We start from the raw sequence: 22,661 nt of genomic DNA on the forward strand, positions 1-22,661 counted from the left end.
TGTGAGCCCAGCAGCCTGCCCTGGTCTAGGAGACGGCCTTTCCTAGGATGCGTGAAACATCAGAGAACGAAGAGCCAGCATCTCCTGGGGACTTGCTGAATTCCAAGCGCTGTAAATAAAAATTCTCGTTAAATCCCCACCAACTACCATCACCATCATCCCCTTTACGGAGGAGTTTGCTAGGGCACAGTTTCCTTTGCCGAAGTCCCCACGGCTAGGCGGTGACATAGCTGGGATTTAACAGCCGCGCTGTGAACCCTTCCACGGTGCTCTAGTTTAGCTTCCAGTCCCCAGCCGGCCTGACCCTCATTCCCAGAAATCAGTGACTGTATTCTTAGCCAGTTACAGCCTGGGACCTCAAGGTTTTAGCCCACGTGGTAGTAAGAAATTAGCAAGGTCTAAGTCTGTGCATGCCGTCATTTTTCTTCAAAGGACATTGCACAGTCATTTTAAAGAAGGAAAACGGGGTACCTGGGTGGCGCGGTTGGTTAAGCATCTGACTCTTGATCTCCGCTCAGGTCATGATGTCACAGTGTCTGGGTTTGAGCCCCTTGGGATTCTGTCTCTTCTTCTCTCTTCCCCTCCACAGCTTGTGCTCGCTCACTCTCTCAAAATAAATAGATTTTAAAAACTTTTTTAATAAATAAAGAAGGAAAACAATGTTGTGGTTTCCTAAAGCACCACGATCCCCACCAGCATTACTTGTGGGAAATTCACATTGTCCACCTTCCCCAGACCCACCCGAGTCCAAAACTCTGCAGGTGGAGCCCAGCAAGCTGCGTACCAAGCCTTCCGGGGGCTTCTGATGCCACTGAAGTGAGAGAACAACCACCACCACCCCACCCCCCGTTCATTATGTGTTCAGTTTCTCTCTCAGCAATTTAGATTCGTGGATGACCTTGTTTGGTGTGGGACTTTTAAAAAACCAAACAAGCCACGGGAGACTTGTAGGGATTTCCAAAGAGAGCTGTATGTAATACACCTCTTACTTGTTTTGATTGACAGGTCAGCTTGGACTCCCGAGTAAGAGAGGTCATCAACAGGAACATGGTGGAACCCTCTCAACACATATTTGATGATGCGCAACTCCAGATCTACACCTTAATGCACAGAGACTCATACCCCAGATTCATGAACTCTGCCCTCTATAAAGATCTGCTTCAGTCCTTATCTGAGAAATCAGCTGAAGCCTAGGATGTTCTCAAATATATTTATTATTAATAAAATAATAAAAGAACTCATGGACTATGTCTAGTACAGGGAACTTAGAGATAGTAGCATCTCCTGCTAGAGTAATACTCGGGCTATTTTAATAACAGATGCTTCCTTCCCCGGGAGGCTGTATATTCACAACGTAAATCACAGCCACCTTTTGGAGAACAATGGGGTCGGCTGTCTTAGATAAAGATAGTATGTTTACATTTACAGTAACTAGCATGTCGCGAATGGCAAAGAACACACTGGAAGACTATACTGCCTGGGGCGTGTACGCCCACAGGAGCAAACAGGACTGCTTTTGTTTTGCATGAGTCCAGTATCTGAAGACTCTCCTCCCAAAGAAAAGGCATTCAAGTGTTTCTTAGCTACTCCTGCCTTCCATCAAGCTGTTCTATTTTGCCTCTCAGCGCCATTACTGGACCCAAATCCCTGTTTTATAAAGATGCGTCACCACTACTTATAAAACGGTATTCCACGCTCAGAATACGTGTATGCGGGTACATATAGGTGCGTGTGTATCTATACTAGTTAATGTAAAGTACTGCGCTCGTAAGCGGATCGGTCTCCTGTGTGGTAAGGAAAGCAGTGTTGAGACAGTTTTGTTGAAAAGTCACCATTGTTTTATTATCAGAATCTGCCAGCCTAAAGAATGAATTTTTAATCCACAGCGTAGTCGTGTTCATAACAAAACTTTCAAATAAGCGTATTTCCGTTTTTTATTATTCAGAGAAATATGGGCATTTTCACTCTAAAAAAATAAAGCACAAGAGTTTTATCTCCATTTTTTTTTCACATGTGAATATTTGAGAATGTAAGATTAAGTAAGTAGAGTTGGTTACGTGCAAGGTACTGTTTCTTGGCTGGACTAGGACTCTATTTTTATTGTTGGCAAATGGGGTAATAGCTTACGGGTACAGCTAGTGATTTGTATACTTGAACCATCCTGGAGAAAAACCCTTCGCTGCAGTGAATGGGAAGGACCTCCAAAATCTGGAATGGCTTGAGTAGCAGGTTGGAAATTAATGTGCAAGGGAGCGCTGGGGTGGCTCAGTCGGTTAAGTATCTGACTCTTGATCTCGGCTCAGGTCATGATCTCGCAGTTCATGAGTTCAAGCCCCAAATTGGACTTTTCGCTGACAACACAGAGACTGCTTGGGATTCTCTACCTCCCTCTCTGTCTACTTCTCTCTCTCTCTAAAATAAACAAACATAGAAGAAGAGGAGAGGAGCAAAGAAAAAAGAAAAGGAAAGAAAGTAAGGTGCCAGGGGCCCACAGCAGGCTTCACCCCACAGGGGAGGGCTTTCCTCGTGGTCATCCACATGGCCCTTCGGCCTGACAGCGTCTTCATTACTTTCTTCGAGCCCCAGACTAAGGCCCTTGGCCACCTTACCTCTTAGTTTCCTGTGAGTACATGTCCCTGACCCTGTCGTCTTCCTGTGTAACCTACAAATATGTCCGGAAGGGCATCTCCCCTCTGTCTTGTCCTGAGAAATGATGTACCCTTTCCTCCTTGTTTCTAAATTTATTCTGAGAAAGTGAGCAGGGGAGGGGCAGAGAGGGACTCCCAAGCAAGTTGCTTGCTGTGGGCACAGAGCCCGACCCGGGGCTTGATCTCCCGACTATGAGATCGTGACCCGAACCGAAATCAAGAGTTGGACAGTCAACCGACTGGGCCACCCAGACGCCCCTCTTTCCTCCTTTTCAAGGGATCAACCCCTTACATGTGGTTTTGATTCCGCAGTCGACGGTCTCATGTTCTCACTAGACAGGGGATCCGACTGTGAGTGAAGATGAGCCCTCTCTCTCCTCTACACACTGAGGATGACCCGGGTCCTCGGCCACTACCTCACACTGTGGAGACAGGGAGGAACTTGGGCTAGAGAAGGCCTGCGGGGCGACAGAAGATTCGGGCAGAGGGGACGCCAAAGCTACAACACACAGGGGTGTGTGAGAGTGAGTGTGTGTGTGTGTGTTTGTGTGAGTGTGTGTGTGAGTGTGGCGGGGCAGAGGTTTAGGGAAGGTATTTGTAACGGAACAACCCAAAAGCGCCCTGTCGCGGACCTGCGGACATGAAGTGACGGAAGATGCAAAGACCCCAGTCGGATGGGGTCCCGGGTGCTGGGATTTTACGTGGAGGATTTGGGAATTTTCAACGCATCTGAGTCCGGCTGGCCGAGGAGCTCGAGCGTGGAAACAGCCGGCGGTAAGTCCTCGCAAGGACGGACGGAGAGCGAGCCCCGGGACGCGGCAGCAGGGACGGCCGGCCCCGCACTCGGCACCCCCCCCCCCCCGCCCGGGGCTCCGGCCATCGTCACCCTCGCCCTCCCGGACCGCGTGCGTCCCGGGCTCCCCAGACCCGCTGACCCTCCTTCCTCATCACACTTCGCACTCCTGCTGTGTCGGTCTCGGCACCTCCACGCCCGCTCCGTGAACGCCTGCAGGGCCCCCACCTGCCAGGCCTGACACAGTGTTGGGGGGGGGCTCCCTGACCCGGGGGGGGGCACAACCCTCCTGGGCCTGGGGCCTGGGGCCTCGGCTATGAAAACAGGGACGATGATGGGGCGCCTGGGTGGCTCAGTCGGTTAACTACGACTTCAGCTCAGGTCATGAGCCCACGGATTGTGGGTTCGAGCCCCGCGTCGGGCTCTGTGCTGACAGCTCAGAGCCTGGAGCCTGCTTCGGATTCTGTGTCTCCCTTTCTCTCTGCCCCTCCCTCATTCATGCTCTGTCTCTCTCCGTCTCAAAAATAAATAAACTATTAAAAAAAAAGAAAGCAGGGACGATGAGGGCCTCTTCCCCTGGCACTGCCGTGCAAATCCTAACCAGTCGACGGCTGGCTCGCTCGGTAGAGCAGGCGACTCTCCATCTCAGGGTTGACGTGGAGCCTCACGTTGGATGTAGAGACGATTTAAAAACAAAATCTTAAAGGGGGCACCCGGTGGCTCAGTTGGTTAAGCGTCCGACTCTTGATTTTGGCTCAGGTCCTGATCTCACAGTTCGTGAGATCGAGCCCTGCATCAGGCTCTGCGTTAACAGTGCGGAGCCTGGTTGGGATTCCCTCCCTGCCCCTACCCCGTTTGTGCTCTCTTTCTCAAAATAAAGAAACTCTAAAAATAAAATCTTAAAAAAAACGAATCCATATAAAGATTTATATGATTTACTATAAATTTACATTTACTACGCGTGAGTTCTTGCCATTATTACTCAAACCGTGAGATCATGACCTGAGCGGTCGTCGGACACCTAACCGGCCGAGCCCCCCAGGCGCCCCTGACGCCCTTGGTTCTTCGATCCCCTCCCCATTGTTTAAATTACTGCCCACGGGCTCACAGCTCCCAAATCAGGACCTGGTAGACCTCCTCCGTGCATCCCAATCAGCTGCCTGGGGACATCTCCCCTTGCGAATCCCACAGAGGAGCGAAACTCATCTAAATTCTGACGTAGCGCCCCCCTGCCTCCAAGCCCCACCCCAGCCACCCGGCCAGTCCCCTAAGCTCTCATCCAGGTGCTGACTTCTCCCTGCTGTCTCCTCGCAAACAAAACCACCGAGCCCTGCTGGTCTTTCCTTCCAAATATTTCTCATGGCTTTCTTCTCCTTCCTCCTTCCCACCCCCATCATCTCACACCTGCCACTGTCATTGCCAAGAGCCTCCTGGCTGATCTCCCTGCCCTGATCTCTCAGCCTTTCAAATCCACCTTTCAGGGGCGCCTGGGTGGCCTAGTCAGTTAAGCCTCCGACTTTCTCGCTCAGGTCATGATCTCGCGGTTCGTGGGTTCGAGCCCCGCGTCGGGCTCTGTGCTGCCTGCCAGCTCAGAGCCTGGAGCCTGTTTCAGTCTGTGACTCCCTCTCTCTCTGACCCTCCCCTGCTCACGCTGTCTCTCTCTCTCCTAGAAATAAATAAAATAAAATAAAATAAAATAAAACAAATCCACCTTTCAAAATGCCTCAAGGCAATCTTTCTCACATGCAAATCCGCCCAACACCCTCCCTCTGTCCCTTAGAATGTTTAGTAGCTCCCAACTGCCCATAGGACAAATACCAAATTCTTAGTCTGGTGTACAAGCAAGGACCTCTATACTCAGGATATGGCCCCCTAGCCAAGCCCACACACGGTTTAGATTCTAGAATATATACTTATAGACAAGGCGCTTCTTACTTTCATAACTGCTCATCTGTTCAGACTTTGTTAATCATTCCCCTCTCTACAATGCCACCCTTCAGTCAGCTAGCTCCAGTCATTCCTTAAGATTTACCCACACGTTACTGCCTCCAAGAAGCCTTACCTGACCTCCACGTCCATACTTCCATTGTGTTGGGCGCCATTCTTGAGGATTCCAGGGTTTTCCTATACACATACTTACCTGAGTTTACAAATCATGTTCACATATCTATCTGTCTCTCCCCTGAGACAGTAAGCTCCAGAGGCATTGGAAATAGACCTTATCCCTCATTATAGTATAATCTAGTTAAGAACAGTATTCAATAACTGTTTGTAGAACTGGAGAGCTACAGCATGAAAATGGAATTTCTGTAGTGAAAAAACAAAAATTCCATTCCAAATGTGTTTCTCAATGTGTCACATCTCAGAGAGAGTTCATCACGGCCCATGTGGCTACAGAACTCACTACCACTACCAACTAATCCAGGGACTCAATCGGTAGTGACATCTGTGTGTAGGAAAGAATCCAGAGGCCACCCCAAATGTATCCTACAAAGTCAATGCAATTCCAAGGTTTTTGAAAATTCCTAAGTAAACTTTGAAGTTTTTTTTGTTGGGGTGGATGGTGCTTCATGTGGAAAAAAATGGGTATATAAACAAATATAAATTCCAAAAGAGCTTAAAGATCGAAAAGCTTTTTAAAATAAGAACATTATAAGAATATTAGAAAAAAATGTAGACAATATTTTTATAACTTCAGATGGGAAAGGTCTTTTTTTTTTTTTCAGGTTTAATCACTTATTTTGAGAGAGAGAGAGAGAGAGAGAGAGAATCCCAACCAGGCTCCGCACTGCCAGCACAACGCCCAATGCAGGGCTCAAACCCACAAACCAATGAGATCATGACCAGAGCCGATATCAAGAGTCAGATGCTTAACTGACTGAGCCACCAAGATGCCCAGGGAAAGGTCTTCCTAAGCAAAACATAAAACCCAGAAACCATAAAATACTAATAGATTGGATTTGATGAAAAAAACTTAAATTTTGTGCCATAAAGACAACACAAAAAGTTTAGAAAACACACTAAAGAGCACTATGCAGAGTGCATTAGCAGTACCTACAGATGAGTAAGACAACTCTATAGACGAAAAAGGAAAGACAGAATACATTAGAATTAACAGAAGAAATCAATGGGCTATAAAGATGAGCAGAGGGGCACCTGGGTGGCTCAGTCGGGTGAGCATCCAACTCTTGATTTCAGCTCAGGTCATGATCTCGCAGTTCATGGGATTGGGCCTGCGTCCGGCTCTGCAGTGACAGCACAGAGCCTGCTTGGGAGTCTCTCTCTCCCTCTCTCTCTCAAAATAAATAAATAAACATAAAAACAAAAAGATGAGCTGGAGGCACCTGGCTAGCTCAGTTGGTTAAGCAACCAACTTCAGCTCAGGTCATGATCTCATGGTTGGTGAGTTCAATCCCCACATTGGGTCTGTACTGACAGCTCAGAGCCTGGAGCCTGCTTTGGATTCAGTATCTCCCTCTCTCTCTGCCTCTCCCTCACTCACACTTTGTCTCTTTCTCTCTCAATAATAAATAAACATTAAAAATTTTTTTAATTTAAAAAAGATGAGCATAATATATACAAAAAGATAGTCATTCGAATTCAAATTAAAACGAGAGAAAAGTGGTTACTATTTCCCCCTGGACTTGCCAAAACCAAGGGTTTGCAATTATCCAGTATTAGCAAAGGTGTCAGGAAAGGGGCCTTTCTATCCTATTGACAGGTAGGTAAACTAGTTTGACTTTCTGGAAAGCCATCTGGCAATATCTATCATTCTGAAGGTGCATATCCGTTAGCTGGGCAGTTTGACTTTTAAGAATCTATCCTAAAGAGGCGCCTGGGTAGCTCAGTTGGTTGAGCATCTGACTCTTGATACCAACTCAGGTCACGATCCCAGGATTGTGGGATCGAGCCGTCATCGGGCTCCTGAGCACGGAGCCTGCTTGGGGTTCTCTCTCCCTCTCTCTCTCTTCCCCCTCCCCCACTCATACTCTTTTGCCCTTAAAAAAAAAAAAATCTATCCTACAAAATATCAAAAGCTACCCACAAGGGAAGAGTCTTAGTCTGTAAAGGAAATGCTGTATGTGCCCACAGACAGCTCTGTGGTGAAAACAAAATCCAGGCATCCACATGTACCAACAGGAAGTGTTCTAAGGTCAACTTTTAAATGAAACAAAAAACAATTTGTAGGATATGTATGTGTGCCTATTTATGCTAATAATGGCCTAAAAAAAAAGGAAAAAAATCCTCCCCCCATGACTGAGCTGGGTACTGCTTTTTATTTTTTTAATTTTTTTTTGGTTTTATTTTTGAGACAGAGAGAGACAGAGCACGAGTGGTAGAGGGGCAGAGAGAGAGGGAGACACAGAATCTGAAACAGGCTCCAGGCTCTGAGCTGTCAGCACGGAACCCAATGCGGGGCTCAAACTCACAAACCATGTGATCATGACCTGAGCCGAAGTCAGACGCTTAACCAACTGAGCCACCTAGGCGCCCCTGGGTACTCTTTCAAGGTCTTTACCAATTATTGTTTAGCCCTCACCACACTTCCATAAGGTAGGATGCTGTTCTGCTCTACAGAGGTGAAGTTCCTTGGTCAAAGTCTCATAGCTAGTAAGCAGTAGTCGGATATGAACCTGAGATCCAAAGCCTGTGCTTTTTTTTAATGTTTTTTAATTTTTTATTTATTTCTGAGAGAGAGAGAGAGAGACAGAGAGAGAGAGCGTGAGCAGGGGAGGGGAGAGAGAGAGGGAGACACAGAATCCGAAACAGGCTCCAGGCTCTGAGCAGTCAGCACAGAGCCCGACAGGGGGCTCGAACCCATGAACCGTGAGATCATGACCTGAGCCGAAGTTGGATGCTTAACTGACTGAGCCACCCAGGTGCCCCCAAAAGCCTGTGCTATTAACCATTATGCAATGCCAATTTCCTAGGAAAGGACTAGAAAGCCCAGGTGAGCAAGTACACACAAACACAGAGACGTAAAGTAGAGAAAACCATGGAGTCAAGGAAATAATTTTCACTAGTTCATGATTTGGATTTAAAAGACAAAGGTAATAAAACAAGTTTCATAGGTGGTAGTTAAAAATAGCCTTACCTGGGGTGCCTGGGTGGCTCAGTTGGTTGAGCGTCCGACTTTGGCTCAGGTCATGATTTCATGGTTGAGTTCAAGCCCCGCATGGGGCTCTGACAGGTCAGAGCCTGGAACCTGCTTCAGATTCTGTGTCTCCCTCTCTCTCTGCCCCTCCCCCGCTCGTGTTCTCTCTCTCTCAAAAATAAACAAACATTAAAAAAGAAAATTAAAAAAAATAGCCTTGAACCAGGGCACCTGGGTGGTTTAGTCGGCTAAGTGTCCAACTCCGGATTTCGTCTCAGGTCATGATCTCATGGTTCCTGAGTTCGAGCCCCACATTGGGCTCTGTGCTGACAATGCAGAGCCTGTTTGGGATTCTCTCTTTCTCTCTGCCCCTCCCCCACGCACATGCATGCTCTCTTAAAAATAAACCCCAAATAGCTTTGAACCAATCCTCTCTGCCCTCAGAACTCACTTAAAATCAGGTAGCCAGTAACGTGGCAAACATTTATTAAAAATCAGCCTTCATGTATAAAAATACTACTACTGTATTAGATGAGTCATTTTTTTCCCCCACCAGCGACTGAATTTGGAGCTAAACCATCTAAACTCTTTCCTGGCATGTTTGTAAGCAAAAACTTCTATTTTCAGTTTACCTCAAGTACAGCAGTCACCAAACGGGGTTTTTCCTGAGTAATGCCAACTTAATCTCAGGGAGGATAAAGTTGTGCATTATAAACTACCCACTTGAATCAACTGTCCCAGTGGAATACACTGGAAAGGCAAATAAGTAATCAAAACATTAAGAAAACTAGAAGTTACAACTTGATCAGCCTAAGAAAAGGAAATCTGAGTTAAAAAATAATTATCTACTTAAATATCTACTGAGTTAAAAAATAATTATCTACTTAAATAAAAGCTTTAAAAATTAATGCTATGGTAACTACCACTAACAATGCTACATTGTATATTTGGAAGTCATGAAGAAAGATCTTAACAGGCCTCAGCACAAGAAAACAACATAACTGTGGTGAGGGATGTTCACTAGACTTATTGTGACAATCATTTTGCAAAAAATACATGTATTAAATCATTACACAGTAAGCCTAAAATTAATACGTCATGTATCCACTGTATCTCAATTCTTAAAGTTTTTAATGGGGAGAGGATTTATGAGCATTGGGTCTCATGGGCATATTTTGATGAATTTTAAAACAGGATCAGCATAGCAATCATTAAGAGGGGGAACAATATGGGACAGATCAATGACAGAGTCCTGAGATACATGACCCTGATAATGACCTGTGATGGTAACTGCCCATTCCAGATGGTTCCTACTTCTGCAATTACCTGGGAATCTTAGGAGTACTCTCAAAGCTTTTGATATTCTGATATCAGAATTTTATTCAGGACCATTATACATTTACTCAATTCAAATATTCATCCAAAACAATTGAGGGTTCAAAAAATTTTTTTAATTTCTTAAGTTTATTTATTCTGAGAGAGAGCAGGAGACAGAGAGCACTGTAGAGAATCCCAAGCAGGCTCTGCACTGACAGTGCATAGCCCAATCCAGGGCTCAAACTCAGGAACCTATGAGATCATGACCTGAGCTGAAATCAAGAGTCAGACACTTAACCGACTGAGCCACCCAGGCGTTCAAAAAATTTTTTTCAGTTGCTCATTACAGAAACATGTATCCAGGGGCACCTGGGTGGCTTAGTCGGTTAAGCATCCGACTTTCGCTTAGGTCATGATCTCGCGGTTCGTGGGTTCGGGCCCCACGTCGGGCTCTGTTCTCTCTCTGACCCTCCCCTGCTCACGCTGTCTCTCTCTCTCTTCTAGAAATAAAACATTAAAAAAAAAAAAAAAGAAATGTGTATCAAAGTAGCTAAAGCACAAAGGGAACTGAATGGCTTTCCCAAGCAGAAGTGCAGGGCAGTTCTAGCAGGATCGGATTCAGACACGCAGTGTTACCCACGCCGTCTCCTCATCTGAACTTCCCTCGGCTTCATCACACATTCTGCATATTGTAGGCAAAATGGGACAGCAAAGCCCCAGATGCAGCTTCCAGTAGAAACAGTGCTTCTCTCATCTTCCAGACGTGACCTCGGGGAAGGAGTATGGCGGGGAGTGGCACCCTGAGAGACCCCCAGGGTCCCACAGAAGTAAGAAGGCTTCATGGCTCCGACAGATTTGGGAACTAGCGCCAGAAAGATGAAAGGCGTAGGTGGGGCGTTCTACTCCAGGGCTTCTATGGTTTCTGCTTTTTATTTTACATCACCTGTACTTGCAAATGGCATTGTTACAAGAATGATTTGGAGGTATACCGTAAACCACATTTAAGGATAAAAAAAAAAACAAAAAAAAAACCTTTTTATTTCAAAGTAGCTCAGTCCTCCAATTTTGGAAACACTTGGGCTAATTTGGCTGGACCATATGACAGATCACATATCACATGTCGCTATCTTTGCAGTCCTGGCCATTAAGAGGGAAAAAATAATAATAATTAGCTGTCTTTTTATAGCACCCAGGGAGAGGAATCAGAGCAAGTCATCTGAGGTAGTCACCTGTGCCTTCATTTTCCATCCACCAGTTGGGTAAACAAGTATAAGAGTACACAAGCCAATTGGAAAAAAACTTGTTTCCATTAATAATAAAACTGTTGCATCACTTTGCAGAATTTAAGGTACCAAAGAGATCTCTCAAGACTCTAACTCATTACATTTCTTCCTTTAAAGCTGGGAGCCTAGGGGCGCCTGGGGGCTCAGTCGGTTAAGCATCTGACTTCAGCTCAGGTCATGATCTTGGAGTTCACTGTCAGGCTCACAGCTGTCAGCACAGAGCCGGCTTCAGATCCTCAGTCTCCCTCTCTGCCCCTCCCCCGTGTGCTCTCGCAATAAATGGATAAATAAATGAATAAGTCAGTCAGTCAGTAAGGAGTCTAAAACACTGCCAACTGGTGGTCATCTAACTGGCTTCCACAGTCCTCATCATGTGGAACATACTTTACACCTCAGCTCCTATATGATCAAGAACAAATGTAATACAGACACAAACATAACTGGGAAAAATGGTTTCATGAGCATCTACTATGTGACAAGCATTCTTCTAGATGTTAAAGATGCAGCAGTGAACAAGTTTCTCATAAAAACTCCCCCACTGCATCTTACTACGTGACAGCCACTGGAACACACAGCTCTTAGATTCCTTTTGACCGACTTCAATTTACCTAACCTCTCTACAACAGAATTCTTCCATTACTACCTAGGAACTTGTCAATCAGTAACTCTGTTGTTTTCTTTTAAAATGTTTATTTATTTATTTTTGAGAGAGGGCGCGGGGCCGGGAAAAAGTGAGACCCGGATTCTGAAGCAGGCTCCAGGCCCCGGGCTGTCAGCACAGAGTCCGACTGTTCACTGGGAAACAGCATCCTCAATGTGGGTACTTTTCCTGTTTTTGAAACTGACAACAATATGTGGATTTTTATGTCAGTGAACATTCACATCACAGTTCCCAGTGGGATAGAACTCTTCTTAACTGGCCAATTTTCTCCAGCTAAATGTGTCAGGGGGCGGGGGGGGGAAGGAGGGGCGAGGAGGGAGGAGAGTTAACTGTTGATTAAAATTCTTTAAAGCCCAACACTTTTACCTGTAGTTTGTATTCTGAGAAGAACACACCCGAATTACACTGTGAACTCTAAGGACAATCGCTGTGTATAGCCTGTTATTTCTTTCGATAGCTTAATACTTTAAATTTGTTTTTCCATTTTTAAGGTAACGGATTTCAACGTCTGGCTGTACAGAAGCACTTCGGAACTCAGGGCGGTTCTTCGTGAGTTCCTACTGCGCGGGTCTAATTTAAATCTCCTGCGCATTCATTTCACACTTACTGGGTCCTGGAAATAAAATGACCGAGTCCTGCCTGTGAGAGCAACCCCTCCCCAGGTCTCGACACCGGGCTGGTGTTTCTCACTGGCCTCGGCCTCCCTGATCACGCTCGGCGCACACGCGGCAGGTGCTCATGCTCCCGCCTCCCGCCCCAGGGGTCTGGGAAGAGAAGAGAAAACCATGCTCTGCACTGCACTAACCCCAGTTTTTACTTGAAACCAGGCAGGTGTCACTTAATTAAAACCAGCCTTTAAGAACCCCTTAGGGATCGGGAGAGAAATCTTGAAACAAAAGGTAGAGCAAGTGTCAATGTCTAAATAAAATGACAAGATGGGATGCGTGTTTAATAACAAGAAACTTTATTGGATTACAAATTTAAAAATGGATCACTTAATTTAAAAGTGGTACTATTTTAGTTTTATTCTTCCAAAACTCATTCTTCCAAAAATGCGCTTTATTTTTCAAGTGATAAAGGTTAATCTGAGGACTGACAAAGTAGAGGCAGGATGGGACAGGGGGTCAGTGCTCGTACATGGGGCCCTGGCACAGACCTGTAACGCTGTCTTCTGTGTTACGTCAAATTGATTTGCGTTTAAAAAGTGGGAAAAGGGAGCAAAGGGGAGTGCAAAGCATGTACTGAAGTCTTTCTACAGGAGTCTGATAGAATACGGACTGAGCACGATAAAAATGTGGGCTTTGTAAAGGCGGCCTCTATGATGGGCTAGAACAAGTGTACCCTAGGGAATCGAAAAAATCATTTTTTTTTTACTCCTAACAAAACAAATCGTACGCACTTAAAAAAAAATTAACTAGAAGGTCTGTACTGTAAAACCAACTGCAATACGGCCCATATAATCAGTTTGTTTAAGAACCTCATTCATTGTGTAACAGAAAAAGAGCCAGCAAATTGGATTCGGGACCAAAATGTTTTCTATCAACCTCCATATGGAAAGACCACAGCTTTAATGATTCATATAGTCCTTAAACCTAATCCTTGGTCAGTAGAGATTTCCAAACCAAAATCAAGTCATTAACTGTTGACAGTAACTATACTGCACTAAAACAGTAACATTTTCTTTGCAGGTGTGTCTTCCGAAGACGAGAAAAATGGTCAGAAGCTTTCATTCTTCGCCTATGCTGGGATTTACGGAAAACCTACTCAACTACAACAGTGTTCCACAAAACCAAAATGCACCACAAAGTCAAACAGGTAAGTAAACAACAAAACCAAACTGATTCCAACAAAGTCATGTTTCCAAAAGTAAAATCTATGAAGAACGAGTCAAAAACATGTACAAGAAATTACAGGAAATGATTATCATGGTTAGTTACAAATGCAAAATAATATCTAATCATCCCAGACTTGTGAACATAATAATTAATTCAATCTCATAGGCTAGTTCAAATATTATGTACAATTTAGATAAGCTGGTCAAGTATTATCTGAATACACACCACATTTGACAAACTTATAATACCTCTTCTCCTCGTTTACTACTTGCAGCTACGTGCCAATATGGGGGAAAATGTAATTTCCATTTATGTATTAACTGAGAAGAGTAACATTTCTACTGTATATGTTTTGGACTGTAAAAAAGTTAAGGTACGTTTTCCTTTGAAAAGAAAAAAAAAGGTAAAAATAAACTGCCAAAAGTTTAATATCAACTTACTATAAAATTGAAAAAAAAAGTTTTGAAACAGATACCATATAATTATTATGTGGTCTCCCTAACGATCTGAAACTAGAGAAGGCATTTAAGGAAGGAATGCTATGTCAAAAACCAACACTAACCCAAGGGATGTATGTTACTTTAAAAATCTGATTTGCAAGAAAACTAGATGGCCTAGTTTTAAAGCTAATTACAAAATCCATTTTTTAATGGTCCAGACATTTTGCCGTTTCTTCCAACTCAACAGAACTGTCAAGAAAAAAAAAGAGAGAAATATTTCATAAGACGTTTAAATACACACAATGGAGTGTACCCCGCCCCCATTTAAACACAGTACACACCATACACTGCTGAAGAGGCATTTTTTAAAAAGACGCTCTATTTCTCAGACATGAATAGTCACCTATCCTATGTGTTTGACTTTTCCAACTTAAAATCAGTAGGAGTCTATAACTGAAGAAATAGTACAAAATTGTTTTTGACAGTACACTTCTTAATGTTTTTAGGTTAAAAAAATCAATTCCAAAAAAAAATTAATTTCAAACTTAAAACTTAAGCCACCCTATGCATTGTCTTTCTACATTAAATTGAACTTTCCTAAACTCTAACAGGTACTACTGTCAGAACTATGCTGCACAAACTATATTCAAAACAAACTGCAATATGCCTAATAATAATCGTAATAATCATCATCCATTATACAACGCAAACTGAAGCGCTATCTGGAAAAACCAGTCTTGCTCAACAGGACTAAAAATAATTAATGAACGTCCCTCTCTTCAACCATGTAGAAAACTTCTACCAACTCAGAAGACAGAAGGTTTCAAATCATGATGACTCTCACTACCAGTAGCTAAATCTTTGTATATAATAAAATGGGCACTGGTCTCAACCCCTAAAATCAAGTCTAGGGGCAAAGTCCCGTACCATTCTCCATATTTGTGGAGAATATTTCCCCATTATCTAGTTTTAATGCACCTCTGAATTTCAGAAAATGCGTTAACTTATGTGAATCATTCAAAATAAGCATTAGAGTAGAAGGCCTAAAGCTAAGTACAGCTTAAAAAAAAAAAAAAAGAAGCACACAAGGTTTCTCAAAATCTAATAAAAACAACCAGCATTTCTGGAATACCAACAATTATCAGGCAGTTTAAATATATTATCTGCACTCCTCACCACAGCCCGTGATGTAGACATTTTTTACACTTCACATAATGTAAAATTACAATGCACTGAAAAGATCAGCAACAACGCAATTCATAACCTGCTTGGCTCTAAGACCCTACACCCCTACCAGGGGAGCTCTCCAACCACCCACACCCAACGTCCTTCTCTCTGTGAATGATAAAAATGGTCTCAGAAGTGATGTGTAAATCTTCTCCCAAGTTTAAGTTAGATTTTTGTGGCTCACAAAAATCACTCAAGGGATCCCTGGGGGCGCCTGGGCGGCTCAGTCAGTTGAGCATCCAACTTCGGCTCAGGTCATGATCTCACAGTTCATGAGTTCGAGCCCCACGTCGGGCTCCATGCTGAAAGCTCAGAGCCTGGGGCCTGCTTTAGATTCTGTGTCTCCCCCTCTCTCTCTGCCCCTCCCATGATCATGCTCTGCCTCTCTCTGTCAATGATAAATAAATGTTAAAAAAAAATTTTTTTTTAAAAAAGAAGGGATCCCTCAAGTAACTAACATGCCCGTGTGGGGCTAATTCAAGAGAAGAGCGGTTCCAGTGAGAAAGCTCAGTGAAAAGCCTAATGAAACCAGGGCAGTGCTCATCTGTTAATTCCTAAAATAAACACTAACACCATTGGGCTGGATTTCAACAAGATAATCTTTCCAGATCAAAACCCACAAGGACAGGTAACACACGTGTACAGACTTTCTGGAAGTGCAAATGTGGAAGCAACGAATGAATATAGTAGATTCTGGACTATGACACAGTAACTACACATTAAAGATCCAATCCTGTTATTCCTGCACCAAAACAATATGAAGGGAGGAACATGAATATTCTTCATTTCTAAGAGTAGAGTATATTCCTTTACAGACAGTCCGTCATGGACTTGCGTAATACTGGACAGCACGAGCATTCACTTACACATCTAGATAACTAGGTAGTCTAATAAAACGATGTGAAGAAATCTATTACAAATGGGTAAAATACGAACGTAAGAAAGTGCCATACCTTCCATCGATTTCCACATTCATTGCAGACAACAAATGTTGTCATTGGTTCATCAGCACTACGAGTTTGTACCTACAGCAAAATGAAGCGAAAAGTATGACTTTTAACAACACTGTAAGAAGTCCAATCTCAGTGAGAACGCTCTGTATGGGGAGGTACAGTAGCCACAACAGCACCACAATAAAATGTGTCAGGGCCTGAAACAAGTTCAAGTAAGCCAAATAATGCCAAAAGGACACATATTTCAAAACTTCCTTTTCTAAGGCATTCTGTTTGTCTTTTCATGTTTAGTTTATCCCAGATAAGTGGAAATCATCCGTCACACATTTTATTTTTCATAAATGTCTAATAAATATAGAAAAATTTCATCATCCCTTAAAAGATACATCAGTTTCCTCTTACAAATTAGCAGAGATGTAAAAATTATAAATGTTTCATTTTAAAAAATATAAACTGCCCTCACCTTTCTAAAAGTGAGGCAGCAACAGCTAAGAGCCTTAAATATCCATTCTCTGTGACCCAAGAACTTGGTATCTGATCTAAGATGGTAATCAGAAACACAAAGACCTGTGTACAGATCAATGTCACTAATCATTAGGGAAATGCAATTTAACACCACAAGGATATATCACTTTGTATCACTGCACACCTGTCAGAATGGCTAGTATGAAAAAGACCAGAGGGGCGCCTGGGTGGCTCAGTCGGTTAAGCGTCCGACTTCGGCTCAGGTCATGATCTCACGGTTCGTGGGTTCCGGCCCTGCGTTGGGCTCTGCATTGACGGCTAGCTCAGAGCCTGGAGCCTGCTTCAGATTCTGTGTCTCCCTCCCTCTCTGACCACCCCCCGCTCATGCTGTCTCTCTCTCTCCCAGAAATAAATAAAATATTTAAAAAAAAATTTTTTTAAATGAAAAAGACCAGAGACAACAAATGGTGCTGAGGATGTGGAGAAAAGGGAGCCCTGTGGGTAGGAATGTAAACTAGTATAACAATTACAGAAAACGAGATGGCAGTTCCTCAAAATATTACAACTTCAACTCCTGTAGGGGTATCTGGCTGGCTCCATTGGTAGAGCATGCAGTTCTTGATCTCAGGGTTGTGAGATCGAGCCCCATGCTGGGAGTAGACTTTATTTTAAAAAAAAAAAACAAAAAACCTACCGCATGATCTGGGAATCCCAGTCCACGTATATCTCCAAAGGAAATTAAATACGGACCTCAAAGAGGTGTCTGCACCCCCATGATCCCTGCAGCAATATCCACAATAGCCAAGATATGAAAACAACCCAAATGTCCTTCAATGGAAGAATGGATAAATAAAAGTGGCTTCTATATACACAATGGAGTATTATTCAGCCATAAAAAAGAAGGAAATCCTGCCATTTGAGACAACATAGATGGACCTGGAAGGCATGCTAAATAAAATACACCAAACCGAGAAAGACAAATACTGTATGGTATCATGTCGGAGGCCGTGCTGGCTCCGACAGGTCCAGGGGTCCCTGAAGGATGGACGGTGTCAGCGAAAGAGAATGAGAGAGCCCCGAGATTCTTTCTGATCACCAGACAGGCATCTCTGTCCTGTCGGTTTTTTGTGTCTTTATTTAAAGGTTCAGCAACAACATGAAGTCAGAGAAAGGAATTTCTACAATGGGAGGCCTTTTGCGATAACAAGTTTTTGATATTTTGCAGAATTATCTCAGTCATAGTGAATTTACAACCAAGGATTAACAGGATGCTCTTAGTGAAAAACAGGATAATATATAGGTTAAGTTGTATATAGATAAGCTAGGAGTCATTCTGTCTGGCTCTCAAGAGGATGAATGTTTATGAAATGGTTTATATGTGGAAACAAACATGGGGGCCCTAAATGTGTCCGTCTTTGCACCTGGGTTTATGTTTTAGCTACTCTTATCTATCCTCATCCCAGGTGCCAGTGTAAGGGAGGGTGTTTGTGGAATGTAGGCCTTGAGGAAGGGACTGCCATACATCACCAATTAGCAAGTTATGTTCTGTACTTATCAGTACATAAACTATAAATAAGGCTCTTCTGATATGGGACCAGGCTCAATAGTAACTCTTGTGTTCTTAACCCCCTTTATTATCTAAGTCTTGGATCTGCAAGGCCCATAGGAAGAGCCTTTTGACAATCACCCATAGAGCTTTCATCTAAAGTCTCTTTTATAAAGACAGGAATATGCTTTTCCTTATGAGGTATCTGTATTCAGAATATGGGTCTGATATGGAATATTGGGAGGCCTAGTCAATACCAGCAGGCTTATTTCCAACATGAGTCAGTAGTAGTAGAAGGAGATACTAGTCTTCATTTCTCATGGCAGAAGCTGTGCAAACAATGCCATTTCCTTGCTGTGACTGCCATCTAGAGAGGCCGGTGCGGCTCCCAGCAGTATCACTTCTATGTGACTTCTTAAATAAAAAAATTAAATTTTAAAAAAGCTGATTTCATAGAAACAGAGAATGAATGGTGGTTGCCAGGGGCTGGGATAAGAGGGAAATGGAGAGATACAGGTCAAAGGATATAAACTTTGTTATAAAAAGTAAGTTTCTGAGGATCTAATTAATGTATAGCATGGTGACTATAGTTAGAGTAGATCTTAAGCATTCTCATGGGGAGGGAGAGAGGGAGGGAGGGAGGAAGAAAAGAGTGAACTATGTTAGATAATGAATATGTTAATTATCCTGATCTTGGTAATTTATTCCACACTGTATATGTGTATCAAACCATCACACTGTACACTTTAAATACATACAATTATATGCTAATTATTCCTCATAAGTTGGAGGGTGGGAACTTTGTGTACAGGGATGTTTGCAGAGTGTAATTTTGCAACAGCACAAACACTGGAAACAAATATCCAACAGGGAAGTAATGAAATAAGACATACCCCTCAGATGGAATATTATACAGCTATTAATATGTTTACACAGGTTTGTTTGTTTTTTTTTTAATTTATTTTTGAGAGACAGAGAGACAGAGAGAGGCAGAGCACAAGTGGGGGAGGGGCAGAGAGAGGGAGACAGAGTCCACAGCAGGCCCTAGGCTCTGAGCTGTCAGCACAAAGCCCGACGCGGGGCTCAAACCCACAAACTGTGAGACCATGACCTGAGCCTAAGTCAGACGCTTAACTGACTGAGACACCCAGGCGCCCCTGTATTTTCTTTTTAATAATTAAAGGAAAATCCTTATGTTTTATAGTAGCTATGTAAAATGAAGTACAGTTCGCCCTTAAACAATGTGGGGGTTAAGGCTGCCGACTCCTCGTGCAGTTGAAATCCACGTCTAACTCCCCCCAAAACATAACTGCTAATAACCTACTGCTGACTGGAAGCCTTACCAATAACACAAACTGTCAATTGACACATATTTTATATGTTTACATACTATATCCTAAATTATTTTTTTAATGTTTATTTTCAGAGAGAGCGAGGATACGTGAGTTCACATGTGGGGGAGAGCAGGAGAGAGAGAATCCCAAGCAGGCTCCACACTGTCAGCCCAGAGCCCAGAGGGGGCTTTATCTCACAAACCACGAGATCATGACCTGAGCCAAAATCAAAGAGTCAAATACAACTGAGCCCCCTACATGCTAAATTCTTAAAGCAAACTACAGAAAAGAAAAGGTGACTAAAAATCAGAAGGAAAATACATTTCCAGTACTGGATATATATTTACTGAAAAAACTTTTGTGTACAGGTGCACTCACGCGGTTCAAACCTGTGTTGTTCAAGGGTCAACTGTGTATAAAATGATTCGCTGCCACTAGATTAGAAAAGATTCACAAAATACTGCAGGTTCCAGAATACTGACCACTGTTCTCTCTGAGCACAGATTAATGGGTGATTTTAAATTTCTTGCTCATATTCTCCTGTACTTTCCAATCTTTCTATGAATAGGTACTTTACATTGCTCTAAAAGGCTAAGATGACCGTAAAAATCCAGAAATCTCACTCCTAAGACACTCTGAAGAATGGAAAGCAGGGTCTCAAAGAGATATTTGTGTAACAGCAGTTCATCACAGCATTCCTCACAAACAGCCTGCAAGGCCGAAGCTGATGTCCGCGAGCAGATGAACGGATAAACAAAGTGTGACATATACATACCATGGGCTATTACTCAGCTTTTAAAAGGAAGGGATTTCTGATACATGCTATAGTACAGATGACCATTTATGAACATTGTGTGGTTTTAACTTGCCTTTCCGTGACGATTAGTGATGTTGTCTGTACAAAGATCTTTATTTGTGTTCCTAATTACTATCTTAGAGCAGATCAGATATCAGAAATAAGCCAGAGACAGAAAAGAACAAATACTGTTGTATGATTCCATTTCTTCCTTTGACAACCTAGAGACTGGTGGTTGTCACGAGTTAGGGAAATGTGCAGTTATTCTTTAATGGATACGGAGTTTCAGTTTTGCAAAAGAAAAGGAATTTTGGAGACTGGCACAATATTACGAATGCACGACTACTCAACTGTATACTTAACAATGGTTAAGATGGTAAATGTTAGGTTATGTGTATTTTACCACAACTAAAAATTTTAAATTAAAAAGAGAGTTCAGGAAAAAAATAGAAATAAGCTAGTATGATTTTTTTAAATTTTATCAACATAGCAGACTTCTGAAGTTCTCCACTTAAGAGAATTCCTGAAACCAACGTTCCAAAGACAGAATATTATCTCTTTCAAGTACACATTCCTGAGTGAGGCTGACAACACATTACTAAAGTCAGAAGTTATTCTTAGGTGGGGCGCCTGGGTGGCTCAGCCCATTAAGCGTCCAACCTCGGCTCAGGTTATGGTCTCATGGTCTGTGAGTTCGAGCCCCGAGTCAGGCTTTGTGCTGCTTCAGATTCTGTGTCTCCGTCTCTTTCTGCCCCACCCCTACTCACAATGTCTCGCTTGCTCTCAAAAATAAATGAACATTAAAAAGCAAAAAAACAAAAACAAAAAAAACCTTATTCTTAGGTTTAAATGTAAGGGAGGTAAGGAAGATAGATGAAAGCAAGAATCTAAATGCCAACAATATTGTATTCTGAATAAGGTATATTTAAATTGAATGTGGGGTAATGAAATTAGGATATTACCCCTTCAGAGATGAGAAGCTCACAATACCTGTAAACTATCAACATGATTTTTAAGTCAAAAGCCCAAAGGAAGATACAGAAGAAGCATTCCCAAAAGAATGGCGTTCTGCTTACTTAAGGCCTTCAGATAAAAATGCTTTGAAAACTCCTGAAGTAGTCTCATGTATTTATACCTATATACTTGCTAAAACTAGGGCCCTCAAAGTAAGAGGAACTTCTTGCTTTCTGGAAAAAATCTGATCTCCTGGTAGATACATGTTAACCCAAGAGCCAAGTCTCATACCTGTTATTTTGCCAACTTTGGAAGTTTTAGATCTACTGAATTTTTTTTTATTCTACTTTAAATACCTTTCTATTTATACTTAATACTTCCTACTATGTGGCATTTTCAGGACAAAATTTCATTGCTGAGATTTTTCCACCTGATAAAAAGAAAACATCCTAATTCAAACTCAGGAATTTCTGAAGTCATTTTCATTTGTTAATATATTTTAGTGACTATCAATAGTAATACTTCCACAGAATACTGAAATATCAGATATATAACTATGATTAATGAAAGACTTCAAAAAGGTAGAGGACTTCAGCTTGGTTAAGTAGAGCAAATCTGAAAGTAGAGTGTTATGTGCCTTTAAAAACTAAAAGAGACAGAAGTTTATGTAATGTGCTACCGCATTTTTAGGAACTGGGAAAACAGGAGCGCCTGTACAGCCCAGTCAGAAGAGCATATGTCTCTCAATCTCCAGGTCATGAGCTAGAGCCCTGTGCTGGGTGTGTAGGTTACAAACTAAAACTAAACCAAACACACACACACACACACACACACACACACACACACACACACACAGATTACAAACTAAACCACACACACACACACACACACAATTACAAACTAAACCAAACACACACACACACACACACACAAACACACAGAAAATAAAATGGAAAACAAAAATATATTCATATTTGCGTATGCGTGCATAAAACACACAGAGAAGTCCACACAACAATCGAGTAATCCCAGGGAGGTGGGACCAAGTAGCTGCAGGCCAAAGTGGGAAGGGACCTTTCTACTCTTAATCTTTTGTACCTTTTGAATTTTTAACCTTGAGAACAGAATACTCTCTAAAAGTTATTTTAAAAAAAAAAAAAAACAAAAACAAAAGGTTCATTTCTACAACTTACAGAGTTTAGTCATATTACTTTCTTTCTTTCTTTTTTTTTAATATTTTATTTATTTCTAGGAGAGAGAGAGAGAGAGACAGCATAAGCAGGGGAGGGTCAGAGAGAGAGGGAGTCACAGACT

The 22,661-nt window shown here is 42.5% G+C and overlaps 2 protein-coding genes across 4 annotated transcripts in view; one reads left to right on the plus strand and one right to left on the minus strand.

The window, feature by feature from the left end:
- RGS20 (regulator of G protein signaling 20) overlaps nt 1-1,999 on the plus strand; it is a 51,624-nt gene extending 49,625 nt beyond the window's left edge. The window contains exon 5 of the mRNA XM_039222441.1: nt 1,006-1,999. Coding sequence (XP_039078372.1) covers nt 1,006-1,194 — 189 coding nt within the window. The 3' untranslated portion in view covers nt 1,195-1,999. The remainder of the gene's footprint in view (nt 1-1,005) is intronic.
- A 10,739-nt stretch (nt 2,000-12,738) lies between these two features.
- The window catches only part of TCEA1 (transcription elongation factor A1), a 43,225-nt gene continuing 33,302 nt past the window's right edge, over nt 12,739-22,661 (minus strand). For all 3 annotated transcript variants that reach the window (XM_039222442.1, XM_039222444.1, XM_039222443.1), the window contains exons 9-10: nt 16,253-16,324; nt 12,739-14,321 (exon numbers count right to left, since the gene is read on the minus strand). In XM_039222442.1, the coding sequence (XP_039078373.1) occupies nt 14,313-14,321; nt 16,253-16,324 (81 nt within the window). In that variant the 3' untranslated portion in view covers nt 12,739-14,312. The remainder of the gene's footprint in view (nt 14,322-16,252; nt 16,325-22,661) is intronic.

The sequence above is a fragment of the Hyaena hyaena genome, unplaced genomic scaffold, assembly GCF_003009895.1.
Source record: "Hyaena hyaena isolate Hyena2069 unplaced genomic scaffold, ASM300989v1 scaffold_1127, whole genome shotgun sequence".
NCBI classification, from domain to species: Eukaryota; Metazoa; Chordata; class Mammalia; order Carnivora; family Hyaenidae; genus Hyaena; species Hyaena hyaena.